Genomic DNA, 19,847 nt, shown 5'->3' on the forward strand with positions numbered 1-19,847 from the left:
GGAGGATGATGGCCTTTATGCGGTGGGCAGCTGAAAGGCTTGGTCTGTATCTGGGAATGAGGATGACAGGATCCCAGGAGTGTGTCAGGAAGAATAATCTGAAGCCACATGGTAAAGGGAGGGGCCCTGGCTGCTGCCACATGCCCTGCTGGAAGGATGCTGCTCCCAACTTAGGAGTGACCCAGGTAAGGCCAGGACGCCTCAAGGCAAACAGGTGAAAATTATCAGCTTCAAAGAGGTGGGAGGAAAGGTTGAGCCTTTGGAGAAGGGAACAGGAAGAAAAATTAAGAATTTGACACCAGGACATTTAGAGGAAGAGCTTAAAGGATTAAAATATAAAGCTGAGCTTTTAGTAATGAATGATGTAGTGGTCAGTACTGATGACCTGGGAATGATTCAGGAGCAAGAGACAGAGTAAGGGATTTATACAAGTTCAGAGGTGGTGGGTTCATGTCACATGTCAGGTGAAAATACATGTGCAGCAGGATTCAGACAGCTGGAGAGATAAGGGCAGGAGAGGGGTCATGAATAAAAACCATTTAGCTCAAACTGACATGGAGACAGGAAAGTCGGGGTGAGAGAGGGTGGGAGTGGGAAGGAGGCAGAGGGGCTGTGGCCCCTGAGGTGAGAGATCTCGGCACAGAGTCCAGAGAAAGGTAGAGTGTCAGGAAGAGCAGGAAAAAAAAATCACCCAGTATTCCAGCATCTCCAGGAAAATGGGTGTGCGGTGCATTGGCTGGTGGCTTCTGTGGACTAGACGTGGGGACTTGTGGAGATAGAATCAGAGGGAAGGAGGGTGGTGAGGGAGGCCTTTTCAGGAATTTAGGAGGCCAGATGGATAAACTCTGCTCTGTGGGAGGTTGGCTGTGAGGAAGGATGATTAGGGAATGTGCGTGTCATGTGTGTGCATGTGCGTGTGCATGTGTGTGCATGCATGTGTGTGTGTGTGTGTGTACAGCTGCATGTAACATAAGCAGCGATTGGGCCTAGGGACAGTGTGACTAGCCCACAGGCGCCTGCCGATCGTGTCTTCTCCGTCCTGTTTTCTGGGGTCCCAGGCCTTCCTGGTGAGAGGGTCAGCTGAGAAGTGTCCACTGGTAGTAGACTTTTTGTTCCTTTGTTGTAAGGTTGTGTTGACTTGAAGAAGACATTTATTATCGGCTACTGGCAACTTCTTGAGCAGTATGTTATCTGTGTCACATCCCAGTTCCTCGTGGCATGAGTACGTGGTCCTCGTGGGAAGGAAGGTCTATGCAGTGAATCGGGAGCACAGTCCCTCGGGAGAATGTGTGGGGACCTGTCATAGCCAAGTGTTGATTAAGGACTCTGATGAGCAGGGCTCTGCACAGAAGCCCCTCCTCACACCCCTGTCTGTCTGTCTGTCTGCGATGGACAGACAGCGACCTGTTAGCTTAGCCATTATGATGACTCAAGAGCTCATGGGCCATGGGACTCAGGTAGGGCCATGCAAGCGGAGCCTGAGTCCTGAGCCCAGCAGAACTGGGAACCTGATCAATGGGCATCTTGGCAACAACTGCTGATGAACCGCTCTGCATACAACATACCTGCTTCTTGTCTCCAAGGCCCTGGGTCCTGGCACACCTGGATGTCCCCGCCTTCAATGGAGGAGCTTTCTGAGCCCTGACCTAGCCTGCCCACCCTGCTGTGCCCCAGCAAATTTGCAGCTTGTCAGGGCCCCCCTGATTTTAAGCGTGAAACTCAATGTAAAGCAGGTGACTAGCCTCGCCCAGCACCTGGAGTCATCGTTAGATGAATGGCAGGCTGGTGGCGGTCTAGACGAGTAGACGTGTTCATGCACGGACTCTGCAGGGAGGCTCTTCCACGTGAGTCCACGTGTCCTGCTTGGTGACTGCCCACAGTGGCCTGGACATCTGTGGGTTCTGGGCAGAGCCATGCAGCTGGGGAGGGGGCAGGCGTGGATGTGGCCTCAGTTCATCTGAGGAGTGGGGGTTACAGAATGCGGCAACTCAGAGGCTTTGTTCTCCTGTCAGCAGGATAGTCACACGGTAAGGTCAGACCCCGGGAGACAGTGAGGGACAGGGAGGCCTGGCGTGCTGCAGTCCATGGGGTCACAGAGTCGGACACAACTTGGCAACTGAAGAGCAACAACAGCAAGGTCATGTGATGATGTTTTTCTGGGTTCCGAGGGAAGTTAGAAGTCAGTTGAGGCCAAGTCCCCCAAGCCTGGACAGCTTCTTCCTGCGCCTCCCACCATCGGTGCATCTCTCTGCCCTTGGGATCCTGAATATTTCAGTATCTGCACCACCTGCCCCTGTGTCAGCCTCGTGGGCGAGTCCCTGGACTCCCACTTGCCCCCAGCCCCACAGCCTCATGTCCTCTAAGTGCCCACGTCACCCACAGGATCCGTCCTTCAGATCACACACCCACCTGCCTTCCTGCATCTCCTATAATCAAATAAAACAGATTCCTCCTACAACCTGAGGCCCCCCACTTCTGGCCAGACAGCTCCTCCTGACTCTCTTTCTTCCGAATTCCTCTCTGCCACGTCCCTCCCTCCTTTCTTCTTGGTTCTTGAGAAGCCTGACTGTTTGTCATACCCTCCTGGATGAAATAATAATAAAACCTTCAAACCCAAACCCAAGTTCAGTCCTGCTTGCCCACCGCCGGCACCTCACTCCCCCTTCACGTTGTGCACACGTCTGCATCCACCTGGCCCCAGTCTGGGTGCTCCCCTTGGAAAGTATTTTTGTTGAGATTCCACTGATAGTGATTCAAGAGTAAAGACATGGTGAAGATGCTGACGCTTTGCTGGGGGAAGCATTTCTAAAGCGGTGAGGTTGTCCTGGCCCTGTGTTCAGGCATCAGTGCCTGTGTTGGCTCCCACGTCAAAGGCCGCCTTCTAATCTGCTGCTGACCTGTCACTGCGCCCCGTTCCTGCCATGCTCCCCTCCTACCCTCTCTGTGGCCAGCACGTCACCCCACTGACCTGCTGCCCCTTCGGGCCTGGTTTCTGCTCAGCTTCTGTCCAGAGCACCTCTTTTCAGTCTTCTTCACCTTAAAAATTTCTGCCCAACTTTCTACATTAAAAAAACCAAAAAAACTGTATTGAGATACGTTTGGCATACGAAAAATTGTAAACACAATATAGACACCTTGATGAGTTTGGGGTAAGTATACACCCTAAAACCATCATCATGGTCAGGCCCCTAATGTTACCTTTGTCTCCCTTCTGTCCCACACATCTGTCTGTCCATCTGTCTATTTCCCTCTATCTCTCTACTGTCACTCTATGGTGGCTCAGACGCTAAGGAATCTGCCTGCAGTGCTGGAGACCTGGGTTCAATCCCTGGGTTAGGAAGGTCCTGGCCTGGAGAATTCTGTGAATATTCATTGGAAAGACTTATGCTGAAGCGCCAATACTTTGTCCACCTGATGTGAAGAGCTGACTTATTAGAAAAGACCCTGATTCTGGGAAAGATTGAGGGCAGGAGGAGAAGGGGATGACAAAGGATGAGATGGCTGGATGGAATCATTGACTCAGTGGACATGAATTTGAGCAAACTCCAGATGATAGTGAAGGACAGGGAAGCCTGGCTTGCTGTGGTCCTGGGGGTGGGGTCACAAAGAGTCGGACATGACTTAGCAACTGAACAACTACAGCAATCTATTATCTATCTATCTATCCCTCTATTATCTATCAATTTATTTTGTGATTAAAAAACATAAAATCAATCCTTTTAGCAGATTTGTAAATGCACAATGCAGTGCCTTAAACCCTAGGCTCTGCACAGACTAAGACTTACCGCTTGTATAATTAAAACTTTATACCTTTGACAACACCCCTCATCTCCCTTCCTCCAGCACTTGATAACTACTATTCTATTCTCTGCTTCTAGGAGTTGAACTAGTTTAGAATTTTCATGTAAGTGGGATCATGTAGTATTTGTTCTTCTGAGTCTGACCTGATTACTTCAAGGAAACAATAAAATGAAAAGGCACCTTATGGAATGGGAGAAAATATTTGCAGACCATATAGCCCATGGACTTAATATCCAATACATATAACACCTTTGACTCAATAGCGAAATAAATGGGCAGAGGACTGAACAGATGTTTTTTAAAGAAGGCACGCAAACGGCCACATGGGCTGAACTGAGGGCACCTGGCTGAGTCGTACTTCGGTTACTGCGGCAGGGAGACAGACAGAGGGTGAGTGGGAGCCACAGTCAAGGGCGCCCCCCTTGCCTCCTCTCTGAACTCGGACACCGCTGCCCGGCACGACGGACACCTGAGTTGGGGGCAGGAAGTATGGTCCTGCATCAGGAGCCAGAAGGAGCTTGTCCGTTCCTCCCACACCCCACCTCCTCTGCTCCATACCCCACTTTCTGAATCCCCTTGGAGGGGACAGTTTGCTAAGGTGCTCTCAACCCCAGAGAGGGGAAGGTGACTGGGGCAGGGCACACATGGGAGCAATGATGTGCCCGCAGGTGGGGGTGAGATGAGCCTGTGAGCAGGAGGGAAGCAGGTTATGGGCTACTTTTTTTTTTTTTTTTAACACAATACAATTTTAGTTACGGTAAGAGTGAGCCTCTCTACTCACAGGATTGTTTTAAGATCAAAGTAATTCCTACATAAGACGGTTTGGGGGAAACCACGCAGCCAAACAATTCCAGTTGCTGGTATTTTTCAGGAGGAAGTAATGAGCATATAATTTCAGAATTATCTTTAAAGCTATGCTTGCATAATGGTTTAAAATAGTTTTTAAAAATTATAGCAACATACATACCTCCAAGCAGGAATTTGATATCGTGGAATAGTGTAGAGAGACAATAGGTATCTATGTATATAACACACACACACACACACACACACACACACAGATTCAGAAATATTAATGGTGGCTTTTTCTCTGAGTAGATGAATCACAGAATGTTTAAAATTTTCTGTCTCATACAGTAAGTTATGAATTTTCTCCCATGTATGTATAACTCTTAAAAAAAAGACTGCTTGGAAAAAAAATTAGTGTTTCACAGTAAAAACAGCAATTAGATAGCTCTCCCCAGAATTTTTATCCTTAAAAATTTCACTGTTCAAAGCCTAGAATGGAACAGTAAATATAAGGCCACTTCCTCAGAGTGATCAGAAGGAAAATATGTTTAGCAGAGTTTCCTCACTACATTCCTTTTGATGGAATAAGATGCACATCCCCTAGGAATAAACCCCTGAGTCCTGGTGAGAGAGCCCAGGCCTGAGAACAGGATGCACAAAGAGATGTCGGGTGTCAGGAACTGGCCGTCAGCACTGGCCTTCAATTTGTTCGGAGATATTTGAGAGAGAAAATCCGGTCTCACCCAAGTGGAGGTGACGAGCTCCCTGTGCTGAGAGGGCCGTAGGCACTGAGGTGTCAGGACCAGCCCCTGGCCTCCTTGAGGAGGAGTCAGAACAAAAGACAAAACCAGCTGTCAAACCCAGCACGGGGTCAGGGACCTGCCCCACGTCTCATGGAAGGAAGATACCGCACACACTGAGAAGGGGCTACCAAGGGAGCATCCTAGGATGAGCTCACGTCCGCACAGATCCAGGCAGGTGTGTGAACTCATGAAACAGAGGAGAAGAGGTGCAGGAAAGCCAGCCCACGTTGCAGGGCTGGGGCAGAAGACAACTGCTGCGATGCGGATGGTGGCACACGTTCTCACTGGATGCAGAGTCACCGTACTGATTGCAAGTCTTCCTGTCCCGCCTGCAGTCTCCTCAAAGCACAGAGGGAAAGCATGATGTCATTAAACTGAGGAGGAGGAGGAGGAGGAGAGCTACTCGGATTAGGTAGAGAAAGAACACAGACAAATAATAATTAAAGTAACAAAGAATGATGAGAGAAGAAAACGTGCATCAGAACAAAACAGCATGACTTTGGACAAACAAAGCGTTTGCCATAAATCAAGCAATATTCTCAAACTGGAAATGATGAGATAGAAATTATTGATAAAAAAAATCTGATGATTTTTCTAAAGTTCAAAGTTAAAGAACAGTCTCTTTTACAAAGCTGTAACAGATTACTTTTGAAGTGATACAAATAAGATTGGCTTCTGACTTTCAAAAATTTCCTTTGACACCTGCTCTTGTCCTCGGGGATTATTTAGAAGTGTGTTGTTTAAATTGTAGCCTTCTGGAATTTTCCTGTTACCTTTCTGTCATTGACTTTTTGTTTGGGTCATCATAGTTAGAGCACACACTCTGCATATTAATGATTTTATGTTGGCTGAGGTTTGTTTTATGGTTCAGGTGTGGTTTATCTTGGTGAAGTTTTCATGGGGGATGGAAAAAATGAGTATTCTGCTGTTGTTGGGTGGAGTGTTCTGTATATATCGATTAGGTTTTACTGCCTGTTTTTGTGGCTGAGTTCATCGGTACACTTGCTGATTTTCTGTCTGGTAGTTCTGTCATATGCTGAGTGGGGTGTACTGAAGTTCCCAAATATCATTGTGGATTTGTCTGTTTCTCCTTTCCGCTGTGCCAATTTCCGCTTCATGTATTTTGAGGCTCTGATGGTTGGTACATAGTTATGTGTTCTGGGTGGACTAATTCATTAGTCACTGTGTAGCATTCCTCATTGTTACTATAATTTTAGCTGCTGTTAAGTCTACTTTAATTGATATTAATACAAATTTTCCTGCTTTTTAAAATTAATATTTGCACAATATATCTTTTTTGTTCTTTTATTTCTAGCCTATGTCATTATATCTGAAGTGAATTTTGTGTAGACAGGGTATAGTTGGATCTTATTTTTTAATCTACTCTTACCAATCTCTGCCACTGAATTGGCATATTGAGACCATTTATATTGAATGGATTTACATTTTGATTCTGACACTTTATTATTTGTTTTCTTTCTTCTGTTTTCTTTTTCATTCGTTCCTGTGAAGTATGGAACAGTTTTTGGGATTCTGTCTGGTTTAGCTGTCATATTTTGATTTTCTCCCCTGATCTAGTTTTCATAGTGATTCTCGGTGTTACAATGTACACAGGTGACTAACTGGTTTTGGCATTTGCCACTTTGCTCTGTAGAAACATTCCTTGAACTTAGGCCCCTTAGGTCTCTCCATTCATAAATTATAACAGTCTTAAGTATTTACTTATAACTGAGCGCCATCTTATATCCTGTTCAAACTATTGCTTATGTCACAATCTGTGACTTGAGAAACTCATGTGATAAAGGCCAGTCTGCTATGTTTATCTCCATTTTTAACACATCCTGATGTTGTTCTGTCACTTCATGGGAAATAGATGGGGAAACAGTGTTAGACTTTATTTTCTGGGACTCCAAAATCACTGCAGATGGTGATTGCAGCCATGAAATTAAAAGACGCTTACTCCTTGGAAGGAAAGTTATGACCAACCTAGATAGCATATTCAAAAGCAGAGACATTACTTTGCCAACAAAGGTCTGTCTAGTCAAGGCTATGGTTTTTCCTGTGGTCATGTATGGATGTGAGAGTTGGACTGTGAAGAAGGCTGAGCGCCGAAGAGTTGATGCTTTTGAACTGTGGTGTTGGAGAAGACTCTTGAGAGTCCCTTGGACTGCAAGGAGATCCAACCAGTCCATTCGGAAGGAGATCAGCCCTGGGATTTCTTTGGAAGGAATGATGCTAAAGCAGAAACTCTTTGGCCACCTCATGCGAAGAGTTGACTCATTGGAAAAGACTCTGATGCTGGGAGGGATTGAGGGCAGGATGAGAAGGGGACAACAGAGGATGAGATGGCTGGATGGCATCACCGACTTGATGGACATGAGTTTGAGTGAACTCCGGGAGTTGGTGATGGACAGGGAGGCCTGGCGTGCTGCAATTCATGGGGTCGCAAAGAGTCAGACACGACTGAGCGACTAAACTCAACTGAACTGAACTGATGTTGTTCTTTCCTTTTGGAAGTTTTAAGTCTTCTTCTGCTATGATTTCCCTTGTGCTTAGAAGATTGACTTTTGCTATTTTAGAGTGTAGGTTTCAGTTCAGTTCAGTTCAGTTGTTTAATCGTGTCCAACTCATTGTGACCCCATGGACTACAGCACGCCAGGCTTCCCTGTCCTTCACCAACTCCCAGAGCTTGCTCAAAGTAATGTCCATCGAGTCGGTGATGTCATCCAACCATCTCATCCTCTGTCGTCCCCTTCTCTTCTCACCTTCAATCTTTCCCAGCATCAGGGTCTTTTCTAATGAGTCAGTTCTTGACATCAGGTGGCCAAAATATTGGAATTTCAGCTTCAGCATCAGTCCTTCCAATGAATATTCAGGACTGATTTCCTTTAGGATGGACTGGTTGGATCTCCTTGCAGTCTCTCAAGGGACTCTCAAGAGTCTTCTCCAACACCACAGTTCAGAAACATCAATTCTTTGGTGCTCAGCTTTGTTTCTAGTCCAACTCTCACATCCATACATGACTACTGGAAAAACCATAGCCTTGACTAGATGGACCTTTGTTGGCAAAGTAATGTCTCTGCTTTTTAATATGCTATCTAGGTTGGTCATAGCTTTTCTTCTAAGGAGCAAGCATCTTTTAATTTCATGGCTGCAGTCACCATCTGCAGTGATTTTGGAGCCAAAAAAAAAAAAAATAGGGTCTGTCACTGTTTCCATTGTTTCCCCATCTGTTTGCCATAAAGTGATGGGACTGGATGCCATGATCTTCGTTTTCTGAATGTTGAGCTTTAAGCCAACTTTTTCACTCTCCTCTTTCACTTTCATCAAGAAGCTCATTAGTTCTTGTCCGCTTTCTGCCATAATGGTGGTGTCATCTGTGTATCAGAGACTATTGATACATGGAATAACAGACTGGTTCCAAACTGGGAAAGGGGTACGTCAAGGATGTATATTGTCACTCGGCTTACTTAACTTATATGCAGAGTACATTATGTGAAATGCCAGGCTGGATGAAGCACAAGCTGGAATTACGATTTCTGGGAGAAATATCAGTCACCTCAGATAAGCAGAGAGGTTTATTAATGGCAAATTCTCTTTTCTTTCCACTGAGAATGTTTTAATTTCTCATTCATTCTTGAAGTATATTTTCTTTGAATATATAACTCATGGCTGTCAATTAGAAAAGAAAATTCTGCACTTGAAAAATATGCCAATTTCTTTTGGATACCATGGTTCCAAATGAGGAATCCACTGTGTTTTGAGTTTGTGTTAACCATCTCTTTCTCTGGCTGATTTTAAGACCTTGTAAAATTATCTTTAATTTTTGGAAATTTAATTATAATACATTGTGGCGTGGATTTATTTGTGTTTTCCTGTTTGGGATTCACTGAAGTTTCATTTAGGATTAGCTCTGGACTTTGTAGGGTTACCTCTTCTGCCAGTGTAGCAAAGTTTTCAGCCATTATGTCTTCAAGTGCTTTTTCAGTCCCTCTCTTTTCTTCTTGGACTATGATAATAAGAATGTCAGGTCTTCTGTTAGTTTTCCATAGGTTCCTTAGTTTCTGGGATTTATTTTCTTTGTTTTTTAGCTTGGGTAAGTTCTGTTGTTCATCCTCTAATCACTGATTCTATCATTCTATTTCCACCCAACTGTTGAGTATATCTAGTACATTTTTTAAAATTTCTGTTACTTTCAGTTTTAGAATTCCCACATGATTATTTTTATCACTGCTATATTTTTTTTTTTACTGATACACTAAAATATTTTTACATTTAAAGAGAATTCACAATTCACACCTTTATGCTCTGTGTTGTCAGATAATTCTCACATCCTGACTCATCTCAGTGTTGGTGTCTGTTCATTGTCTTTTCTCTTTCAAGTTGTGATTATTCTGGTTCTTGTTATGAAGGATATTCTAAATTGAATCCTGGACATTTTGGATGCTAAATTATTAGATTATGAATCCAATGAAGTGGTTTGGTTTGGTTTTTAAGCAGGCAGTCCTTGTTGAAATCTAGCCTAAGAACGAGGTAGATAATGTATGTTGAATGTACCCCTGGGCCCTGCAACAGATCTGCCTTGTTTTGGAGAGTGGGCTCAGATATACTGAGCCTGGCGAATAAGGCACCAACATGCACTGTCTCATTGCTCCCAATTGAGGGTTTAAGTTCATCTCCCAGAGGCCCCTTGGCATTCCAAGTGCCCCACCTCACAGCCCCCTTAGTCTCAGTGGTGCTGGTGGGATGGAGGCATGGCCCCTGAAGGGCTGTAGGGCGGGACTGAGCGTGGTGGTGAAGCAGGGCGCTGGCAGCCCTGCCCCACGTGGCCACGTTGTTGGTGCCCCAGGTGGATCGGGGCTGGGCTTCCTGCTGCCTTACTGCGCTCCGCCTCCCTCAGTCAGTCTCACTGGCCAGGTGTGGGAAAAGGCTCAGCTCACCTTTGGACGCTGGCAGGGGATCCATGGTGCCAGCTGTCTCTATAGGTAGGAGGGGATCCACTTGCAGATGGGACCTGCTGTAGGACAGTTTTCCTAGAGACTTTTGGCTGGAATGGCGGGTGGAGTGGATATTGCCAGGAGGGTTTTCTTTCACTGGGCCACACTTTTCTGACTTGCTGGCTTCTTGGAGCCAGCACAGACAGAATGTCTTTCCCTGCTGGCTGTTCCCACTTGGAGTTAGCGCTTGTCTGGGTGTGTGGGGGCAGTGAGTAACCCGGGGACACGCAGTGTCCTTCCCTGTGTCCTCAGATCTGCCTGTCAGAGCTTGCTCTGAGTTCTGTTGTGTGATGGCCAAGGGTTTGTGGTCTCACAAGGGAGTGGAGGAGCCACAATTTGATTTCTGACTCTAACCATAGTCTCCAAGGCAGCAGGTCCTGTAACACTGCCTATAGAACATGGTGGGAAAAAGCCAGGCACCCAAACTCCTGCTCAGTGGTAAAGAATCCACTTGCAATGCAGGAAATCTGGGTTTGATCCCTCAGTTGGGAAGATGCCCTGGAGAAGGGAATGGCCACCCACTCCAGTATTCTTGCCTGGAGAATCCCATGGACAGAGGAGCCTGGCGGGCTACAGTCCATGGGGTCGCAAAGAGTTGGACACGAGTGAACTGTTAACACTTTGACCAAACTCCATACATTGTGAAAGTGTTGCTTGTAAAGTAAAGAGACCACAGAAATACCCTTCTGTGGGATGTAGCTCAGAAACATATCATCAATATTCCTAGGGAAAACGAATGCCCAAAGACAGTCATGTAAGGGATTCATCAGGAATAATATCACAGAAATATTGAATCCATAGAGTGAATAAAATAATTTGGTGAACATCAATTCTAGTGAAGCATATAGATTATGCACATGTTTGCATACATGTAGCAAAAAATTGTTTTTGGAGAATCCCAGGGACGGGGGAGCCTGGTGGGCTGCTGTCTATGGGGTCGCACAGAGTCGGACACGACTGAAGCGACTTAGCAGCAGTAGCAGTAGCAGCAGCAAAAAATTAATTGAAGGTCATGAATGAGCCATGAAATAGAAGATACCTAAAGTGAAATATAATTTAATAATAATGTGTGTATGGACTAAACCTTGGACATTTTGAAATGATTAATATCAAAATGCAAATAGTATTTAATTCTGGTTGGTTTGGGGGTGGATTATGGTTTAATTTTACTCTCTACCCTATTCTTTATCTAAAATCTTTTTATGATTGGCATCTACTACTCAGTAAGCATAATAATTAATCTTACTATTGATAACAAAATCTTTTTTTCCAGAAGAGATTAAGAGAAAGAAGAGACAGAGAGAAAGCCATCAAAATGCCTTCTAGTCAGAAAAGTTCATACATTTCTCTTACTACTCTGTCAGATTAAATAAACTCTTCCATCTCTCATAGTGAATTAATTAAAAGAACAAAAACTTTTGCCCATGAGTTGATGCCAAAGCCAGTCTTTTCTTTAGGTGTAGATGTTTACAGACATCTGGGCATTAGTACTTGCAAAGGTAAGTTTTACAGAAGAAATGAACCCAAAAGTGACTGCTTGAATTGGAGACAAGTTAAGTACTTTGCTATTGTAATGAATATTGGACAAAAGCACAGATGTGCATTTTTACAAATGACAGATATACAGACTCTGGAAACCATAGAAGACGTGGTCTAATGAAAAGACTAAAAACTAATTTTATACATTTGTACATTGCCATGGGCCAATTCTTAGAAAAGCTGGACTATAAATGGCAAGAATAATCAAAGAAAAATCAGGCAAGTGTATTCAAAATGTACTTTTTGAAACGTCGTTTCTGAAAGCCTTTGGAAGAGACATGTGAGTGATTTCCTTTCATCCTGTGCAGTGCTGGAACCATGGTCCTTCTCGAGGAGCCTGGGCCTTTCCCTCATAATCAGCTCCGAGTTGTTGCCTAAGCGCAGCTCTGAGTACACGTGATGTGACGGAAACAAAACCCAGTTACAGGGCTTGCTGTTGCAGTTCCATGGTTCCTACAGCAAGGGCATCACAGGCTGTAAATGCAGACAGTGGATGAGCTGGGCTCCAGGTAGTCAGGATTGTGGCTGTCGCTCGCCTACTGATTGTGTTTGGCCTTAGGTGGCTCAGATGGTAAAGAATCTGTCTACAATGCAGGAGACCCAGGTTCGATCCCTGGATCAGGAAGATATTCTGGAGAAGGGAATGGCAACCCACTCCAGTGTTCTTGCCTGGAAAATTCTATGGACAGAGGAGCCTGGCAGGCTACAATCCATGGGGTCACAAAAGAGTCAGACATGACTTTCTCTTAGAGAGGCCACTGGAGCCTCCTCCACCTCAGTTTCCTCCCTCCTCTCAAGCCTCCTCTCAACTCTGCAGCTTCTGAGCGGCTGGCTACAGCCTCTCCATCACGTTAGAGAATTCACTAGAAGCTCACAGAACTCAGGGAAGCCCTGGCCCTACAATCACAGTGTTATTCTGTTACAAAGACTGCAAGTCAGAAACACCAGCCAAATACAAAATGCTGAAGATGCAACCTCCTGCCTCAGAGGTCAGGCTGGCCCACAGTTTCAACCCTCTAATCATATGCTTTTTTTATCTCTTCTGAATCTACCTCCTTGGACTAACTTCTAGAACATTGTAGACCGAGTCCATCTTCTGTGCTTATGACAATCCTCTAGCCACCTGAAGGCATTTTCAGGCTCCCTCTTGCTTCAGGGGTTATTTTCAGGTTAGTCAAGTCCAGTGTTCTCCCGTGTTGCTAAAATAAAATATTTTCCAAGCTGCTTGTCAGCGAGCTGCATTTTTCTAGATGTTTTCTCGTCTAGAACGTGCTGTTCATCCATGTAGCCCTGAGTGTCGCACGGCATTGCCAATGCCTGGTGGGACTCTTGCCAGGTTTTGGCTGGATCTGCATGTTTTGAGCACAGTCCTCAGTCCCTTAGCTGCTGGGCCACCTCTCAACAGGGCTGGTGGATGCTGAACCGCTTGTCAGGTGACTCAGCACCTGCAGGAGCCGGAGCTGGAGGATACCTAAGGAGGGGGAAGAGCCTTGTTCCGGCAGAGAAAGACAGAAGAGGGGGTGTCAGTGGTCCCGATAGGCAAGTGGTCAAGAGCAGCAGAGTTGGCTCATGGCAGATGCGTATGTACATCATGTCTAGGGGCTGGGAAACCCACTCCGGGCATTTGGTACACAGGCTGAGAGTCTGTGGGAGAGCAGCCAGACAACATTAATTTAGAGTCCAGAAATGGTTCTGGAAAGCTGGACCAGTAGCTCCCACTGTTCTCTCTGCTGTGAAAGCTGTTGCTTTGGTGTGTGGCTGAGCCCAGGGTGGGAGGAGAGAAGCCTGGAGTGGGAAGGAGGCACGGGGGTGGACAGGGATCAGGGTGCCTGGTGGCAGGGATGGTGGGACCCTGGCTTCTATTGTCTCTTCTGGCACCAAGCTCTTTAATTATGTTTACTTCTGCCCCATGTGTTTCCATAAATATTTGGCATGCTGTCATAAGAGAGTGCAAAATACAGATCACTGGCTAGAGCCACCAGAGGAGGAGACGTGTAGGGGAGCTGGGTGAGATGGGGCAAGGATGCAGTGATGAGCTCCATGTGCAGCTGCGCCTCAGCTCTGCACCTCTGAGATGACCAGTCAGAACAGGAAAAGGGGTTGGTCTTTATCGTTGACAGTAAGACGAGATGCCTGATGCCCTGGAGTTCTTCTGGATACAACACTGATGGAGTTTTCTGGGGTGGGGAGCACACATGGATGTCTCAAAAGCCTTCACGATGAAATCCTGTTTTTTAAAAAATGATTTTATTTTTAATTGGAGGGTAATTACTTTACAATATTATTATGGTTTCTGCCATACATCTCCATGCATCAGCCCTAGGTACACACAAACCTATTGATACTTTTGAACTGTGGTGTTGGAGAAGACTCTTGAGAGTCCCTTGGACTGCAAGGAGATCCAGCCAGTCCATCCTAAAGGAGATCAGTCCTGAATATTCATTGGAAGGACTGATGCTGAAGCTGAAACTCCAATACTTTGGCCACCTGATGCAAAGAACTGACTCATTTGAAAGGACCCTGATGCTGGGAATGATTGAAGGCAGGAGGAGAAGGGGATGACAGAGGATGAGATGGTTGGATGGCATCACCGACTCAATGGATATGAATTTGAGCAAGCTCTGGGAGTTGCTGAAAGACAGGGAAGCCTGGCATGCTGCAGTCCATGGGGTCGCAAAGAGTCAGACACGACTGAGACTCAGCGACTGAATTGAATTGAACTAATACACGAACCTAGAGCCTATCAAGGAGAGTGAAGTCAGAAAGAGGCAAATATTGCGTATTAACGTATATATATATGGAGTCTATAAAGATGGTACAGATGATGAAGTCCTTTTAATCAACAAGTTGATGGCAAGTTCTCCATATTAGCTACTGTGGTTACAGCAATTAAAAGCCTCAAAAAACTAACAAAGCAAAAAACAAAACAATCCCCAAAGCAAAGCTGGGCCAATGGAGTGTTTCAGGTTTCTGTCTAGACTTGGCTTGATTTGGAGGAGAAGTTTTGAGTATTTCAGTGGTTTCCATGAAGGAATCCCCTTGGTGTATTGTTGTTTGGTCTTCTTGAGCCTGGCTCCCCACAGTAAACCACGGGTAACACATTACCCGGGCCACAGTGACGGACAGTCCGTCGCTGTGACGTGTTAGCACTGAGGCTAGCGTGTAGGGCAGATGTGTTCAGTACCTGTGGGTGGTTTCTGGGAGCAGTGGCTGCAGAAGTTCTAGTGCACGCTGGTTGACCTGCTGGCTGCGACTCGCCGTTGTCCAGGTGGAGGGACTGGCCCTGGCCAGGTGGGCAGGCAGCACTGGGCACAGTGCCTCAGGTGGCTAGCAGGGGGGGGCTGTCCCTGGACCGCAGGCGGGGCTCTCTCACTCATTTTCAACTTGTCTTTCGTAGGAATCACGCTCTACAGCCACCCGTATGGAGGGGCCTTACTGAACGAGGACAAGATGTGAGTTGAAGGAACAGAGGGAGGGCTGGCTAAGGAAGAGCATCTTGGGGTTGGTAGGGGTGCTTCTCATCCCTCTTCTCATCTGTGAGTGATGCTGGCAGATGCACTGAGTGGAGCAAGACTTGGGCGTTGAGTGCAAAGCGTGAGGACAGGGATGAGTGAAGGAGGGCGTGCATCGGCTGAGTCTAAAAGGGATGCGCGTGTTGTATGGCTTAGTTCCAGGTGGAAGTTGTTCTGAGGGGATGATTCACCAGAGCCCATGGGACCCAACATCTTTCTCAAGTGAAGATTATAAGCACAGTGTTTACTGAGGTCACCATAACAATGCATCTTGACAGCTCCCGTGAGTCTTTCCTCGATGTCCACATGGAGATGGTGCTAGTGAGCCCCTTTATGTACAGACCCGAGAGTCTTCTCCTCCCCGTCTCCCTTCTCTGCCACACAGTGAGCAAACCTTTAGTGAAAAATGGGTGACAAGAAAAAGTATTATTTATGCACTTCCTGTGACTTACCAGACGGGGTGGGAGGACATCGATCTGCCTGATGGGCGACCTCCCCTCACGTCCTGAACATGGCAGGTGGTCCTCACGCTTGCATGTGGACTCTTGGGGTCCTTTCTTTACCTGACGCCTGCCCCGGATTCTAGGCGTGGGCCTGTCAACTTCGGTTATACAGTAAGACGTGATGGACGGTTTGAGCTGAGCCATTCAGTCGGGCTCTGACCATCCCCGAGGAGGAGGTGGTGGTGGGCCAGAGGTGTTAGCGATGCTCCAGTTAAAAATGGCCCAGGAAGCACAGTGCGTGTCATCGCCGAGCACCACCATCTATGCAGAGCTTCAGTGCTTTGAGAGCTTAGGTTCCGAGGTGGGCTGATCGCCTCCCTGCTCCCATGGGAGCTGCTGTCCAGTGAGGTGGCCCCAAGTGGGCAGAGGGCACAGCTCAGCACGCAGGCCAGGTGGCAGGGGTCATCCGTTTTACCTGAGCGCAGACTCAGTGTCATGTCAAGGCTCTGAGTGGGCAGACGGGCACCTGCGGGAACACTTCACTCTCCTCTATGTCCTCTGGATGCTGGGAGCTGTAACACAGGCCTTGAAAGGTCATCAAGGGGATTTAGTAAGAGAATCCACACCCTTAGCCAATATGCTGGCTGGTCCGGTTTATTTATTTTTTTTTCCTTTGAGGAGAGATATATATATTCACAGTGTAGGCAGAGCTCACTGGCTATTTGAAAAGTAAATGAATGAATCTGCATTTTTAATTTTTACCTCACTTTCTTACAGTAAAATAAAATCCATATGAAACAAACACTTAAAAGTAAAACTTTAAGATAATGAAAGAAAATGTCTGAATATTTTTGTAATTTTCATGAACTAAAATTTTCTAAGCCCAATGCAAAGCCTATAAAGTTAAAGAATATATTATATAAATTATATAAATATATATATTCAAAAGTAGAAAGTAAGTCTGTCAAGAAATAAACTTTAAAAAGTGAAGAGAGAAACAAAAATATTTACAACACATCTGGCAACAGCTAGTTTTATTGAGATTGTAGGACCTTCTTATAAGTCAGTAGAGAAAGGATGAAAGATCTTTTTTTTTCACTTTTTAAAGAAAGTAAGTGAAAGATTCTTTAAATTCTGTCATGCTTTACAGTTTTCAGAAGTTTCACACATATGATTTCATATCATCCCATAATAATTTTTCCCCACCCTGTCCTCCCTTCGGGCTGCCCTGGTGCTCAGGTGGTAAAGAATCTGCCCGCAGTGCAGGAGACGTGAGTTCTATCCCTGGGTTGGAAAGATCTGCTGGAGAAGGGAGTGGCAACCCACTCCAGTATTCTTGCCTGGAGAATCCCATGGACAGAGGAGCCTGGCAGGCTACAGTCCACAGGGTTGCAAAAAGTCAGTCCTCCCCATCCCTGTAACCATTCAACTGATAACTAGCAGTTCACTGACTGTGGCAGCAGGAGAAGCCCCGGGTCCCTGTCAGCCGCTGATGCCTGTTCTGCTCCTGCCCGCAGCCTGGAGAGCATCCGCCAGTGCGGTGTCGCTCTGTGCATCGTGCTTGGCTTCTCCATCCTCTCTGCGTCCATCGGCAGCTCCGTGGTGCGGGACAGGGTGACCGGGGCCAAGAGGCTGCAGCACGTGAGCGGCCTGGGCTACAGGACCTACTGGCTCACACACTTCCTGTTTGACATGGTAAGTCTCTGGCGCTGTCCCTCTGTGTCCCTGCACCCCCGGGAGGCGTGTGTGCGTGTGTGTGTGTGTGTGTGGCTCCACCTTGCTGGCCAGTTCCTGGGAGCACATTTGACGTTAAGCCTCCTCTCTGCACTTCCCAGTCATGTTGCTTCTGAGGAGGGGAAGATGGATATAAGCTGGGATCTGTGCAGCTGTGGGGACAAAAGATGTAATTCCCACCCAGACGAAATGCACAGAACTGTATAAGAGATGAACTAGCAGGAAGACGGTTAAAACCCAGCATTGCAATCAGCACAAGAAATGGAAATTAAGGTGTTGTGAGAACCCCAAAGAGAAGGAGATTCACCCAAATCGAGGTAGCCAGGGATGCCTTCCTGCAGGATGCAGTGTGTGCACAGAGAATGAGAGAAGCGAGAGGAAGAAAACTATTCAAAGCAGGCTGACTCAGGAGCAGGGCAGACCAAAGGGGACTGAAAGCTGATTTTAGGAGAAGTGGCCGTTAAGGAGAACACCAGCAGGGCAGGCGAGCACAGCAAAACCCTGCATGGGGTGTGTGTCCTAACACCGTGGGGCGTGCTGAGCGGCTCGCACTCTAACGTGGGTGAGGAGTGGGTGATCTCATCCATCCCTGCTGTTTAAACAGTGCCCTCCTTGGATGCCCGCTTGGGGCCAGGCCGCGTCCTGAAGGCTGACCCTGTGGGACCACGACACAGAAGCATGGAATCGGGAGTAACTGCTCCGCGGTCGTGTGTCCAGAGGGTGCAGAGCAGGCGGGGCAGTGCCAGTTGCCCAGTACTGGTTCAGGGACCTCCGTGGCTGCCCATCGCCATGCCTGCTATTTAATGATGCAGAGTGACCCTTGCTTCCAAGAAGGAGAAGGGGCGGGATGTACCTGGAGAGCATAAGAGCAGGCAGGAGAGACCCAGAGCCTCCCCCTTCCTGAAGTCATGAGTCGACTGTCCTCCTCTCCCTCCCACTAACCGTGGCTCCTCTACTCTGGGGGCATAAGTCAGGGAGCACTGCTTTCTTCTCGGTTTCCCACCTCCATCCAGTCATTCCCCACCTAGTCAGTCACTCATTTAATGGAGGCTTTTGAGGTTTTGCTCTGGGCCAAGGTGTGGCTCAGACGGTAAAGCCTCTGCCTGCAATGCGGGAGACCTGGGTTCGATCCCTAGGTTGGGAAGATCCGCTGGAGAAGGCAATGGCAACCCACTCCAGTACTCTTGCCTGGAAAATTCCATGGACAGAGCAGCCTGGTAGGGTATAGTCCAAGGGGTGGCAAAGAGTCGGACACAACTCAGCCACTTCACTTTCTTTACTCTCACTTTCTTTAAGGTGTGTCTGAGGTGTTGTGGACAAACCATGAACAGAGCAGAGAGGGTCTCTGCCTGTAAAGAACTTGTGTTCTTATGGGCGGAAGCAGAAAGCAAGTAGATAAATACAAATAAATACACAAGATGCAATCGTCTTGAGACTCGGTTTGTCAGAGGTGTGGGAGAGGGCCACTGGACAGAGGGTGACGAGATCAGAGCTGTGGTCTGACGCTTCAGGAGGGGCACTGCTGCTGGGGGGTTTTCCACGGGTTGTCAGTCCTCGGGGGCTGCTCCCTGCAGGAGGGGTTTCTAGCCTTGGCTCTTAGTGTAGGAAGAAGCTGTGCGTCCTGGCAGGGGCTGGGTTCCTGCCCTTTCCCGTAGGAGGTGGGTGTGGGCGGTGTAGACATTAGACATTTATCTCGTGGCCCCTCTAGAGGCTGGAGTCCCAGGTCCCAGCGTGGGCAGGGCTGGTGATACTCCTGAGGCCTCCGTCCAGGGCTGGTGGACAGCCGTCTCCTCCCCACGTCCTCACTCTGGGAGCCTGTGTCCTCATTTCCTCTCTCTGTAAGGACCCCCACCCGGTGGAGTCAGAGTCCATCCTCACGACCTCATTTTACATGAATCTCGAAAGGGACATGTTTCAGTCCCAAACTGTGACTCTCCAGGCCTGAGTCCACTGCTGTAACCGTGTGCTGGGCCAGACAGGACACAGGCTAAGTGGGAGCCGAACCGAGAGCTTGTGGTCAGGCGTGCGTGCTCGGTTACTCAGTCATGACTGACTCTTTGCGAGCAACCCCGTGGACTGTAGCCCTCTAGGCTCCGCTGTCTATGAGGATCCTCCAGGCACGAATACTGGAGTGGGTTGCCATGCCCTCCTCTGGGAGATCTTCCCAACCCAGAGGTCTAACCCAGGTCTCCTGCTTTGCAGGCAGATTCTTTCCAAGCCCAAGAATAC

At 47.2% G+C, this 19,847-nt stretch overlaps 1 protein-coding gene across 2 annotated transcripts in view; it reads left to right on the forward strand.

The window, feature by feature from the left end:
* Window positions 1–19,847, forward strand: part of ABCA13 (ATP binding cassette subfamily A member 13) — a 393,960-nt gene that overhangs the window by 256,890 nt on the left and 117,223 nt on the right. For both annotated transcript variants that reach the window (XR_015163267.1, XM_086398601.1), the window contains exons 49-50: window positions 15,327–15,381; window positions 17,402–17,579. Coding sequence is in view for 1 of the 2 variants with exons in the window: in XM_086398601.1 (XP_086254727.1) it covers window positions 15,327–15,381; window positions 17,402–17,579 (233 nt within the window). In the remaining variant the exon portion in view is untranslated. The remainder of the gene's footprint in view (window positions 1–15,326; window positions 15,382–17,401; window positions 17,580–19,847) is intronic.

The sequence above is a fragment of the Bos grunniens genome, chromosome 4, assembly GCF_055505025.1.
Source record: "Bos grunniens cultivar Pamir isolate PY7600 chromosome 4, Bosgru_T2T1.0, whole genome shotgun sequence".
In the NCBI taxonomy this organism is placed as follows: Eukaryota; Metazoa; Chordata; class Mammalia; order Artiodactyla; family Bovidae; genus Bos; species Bos grunniens.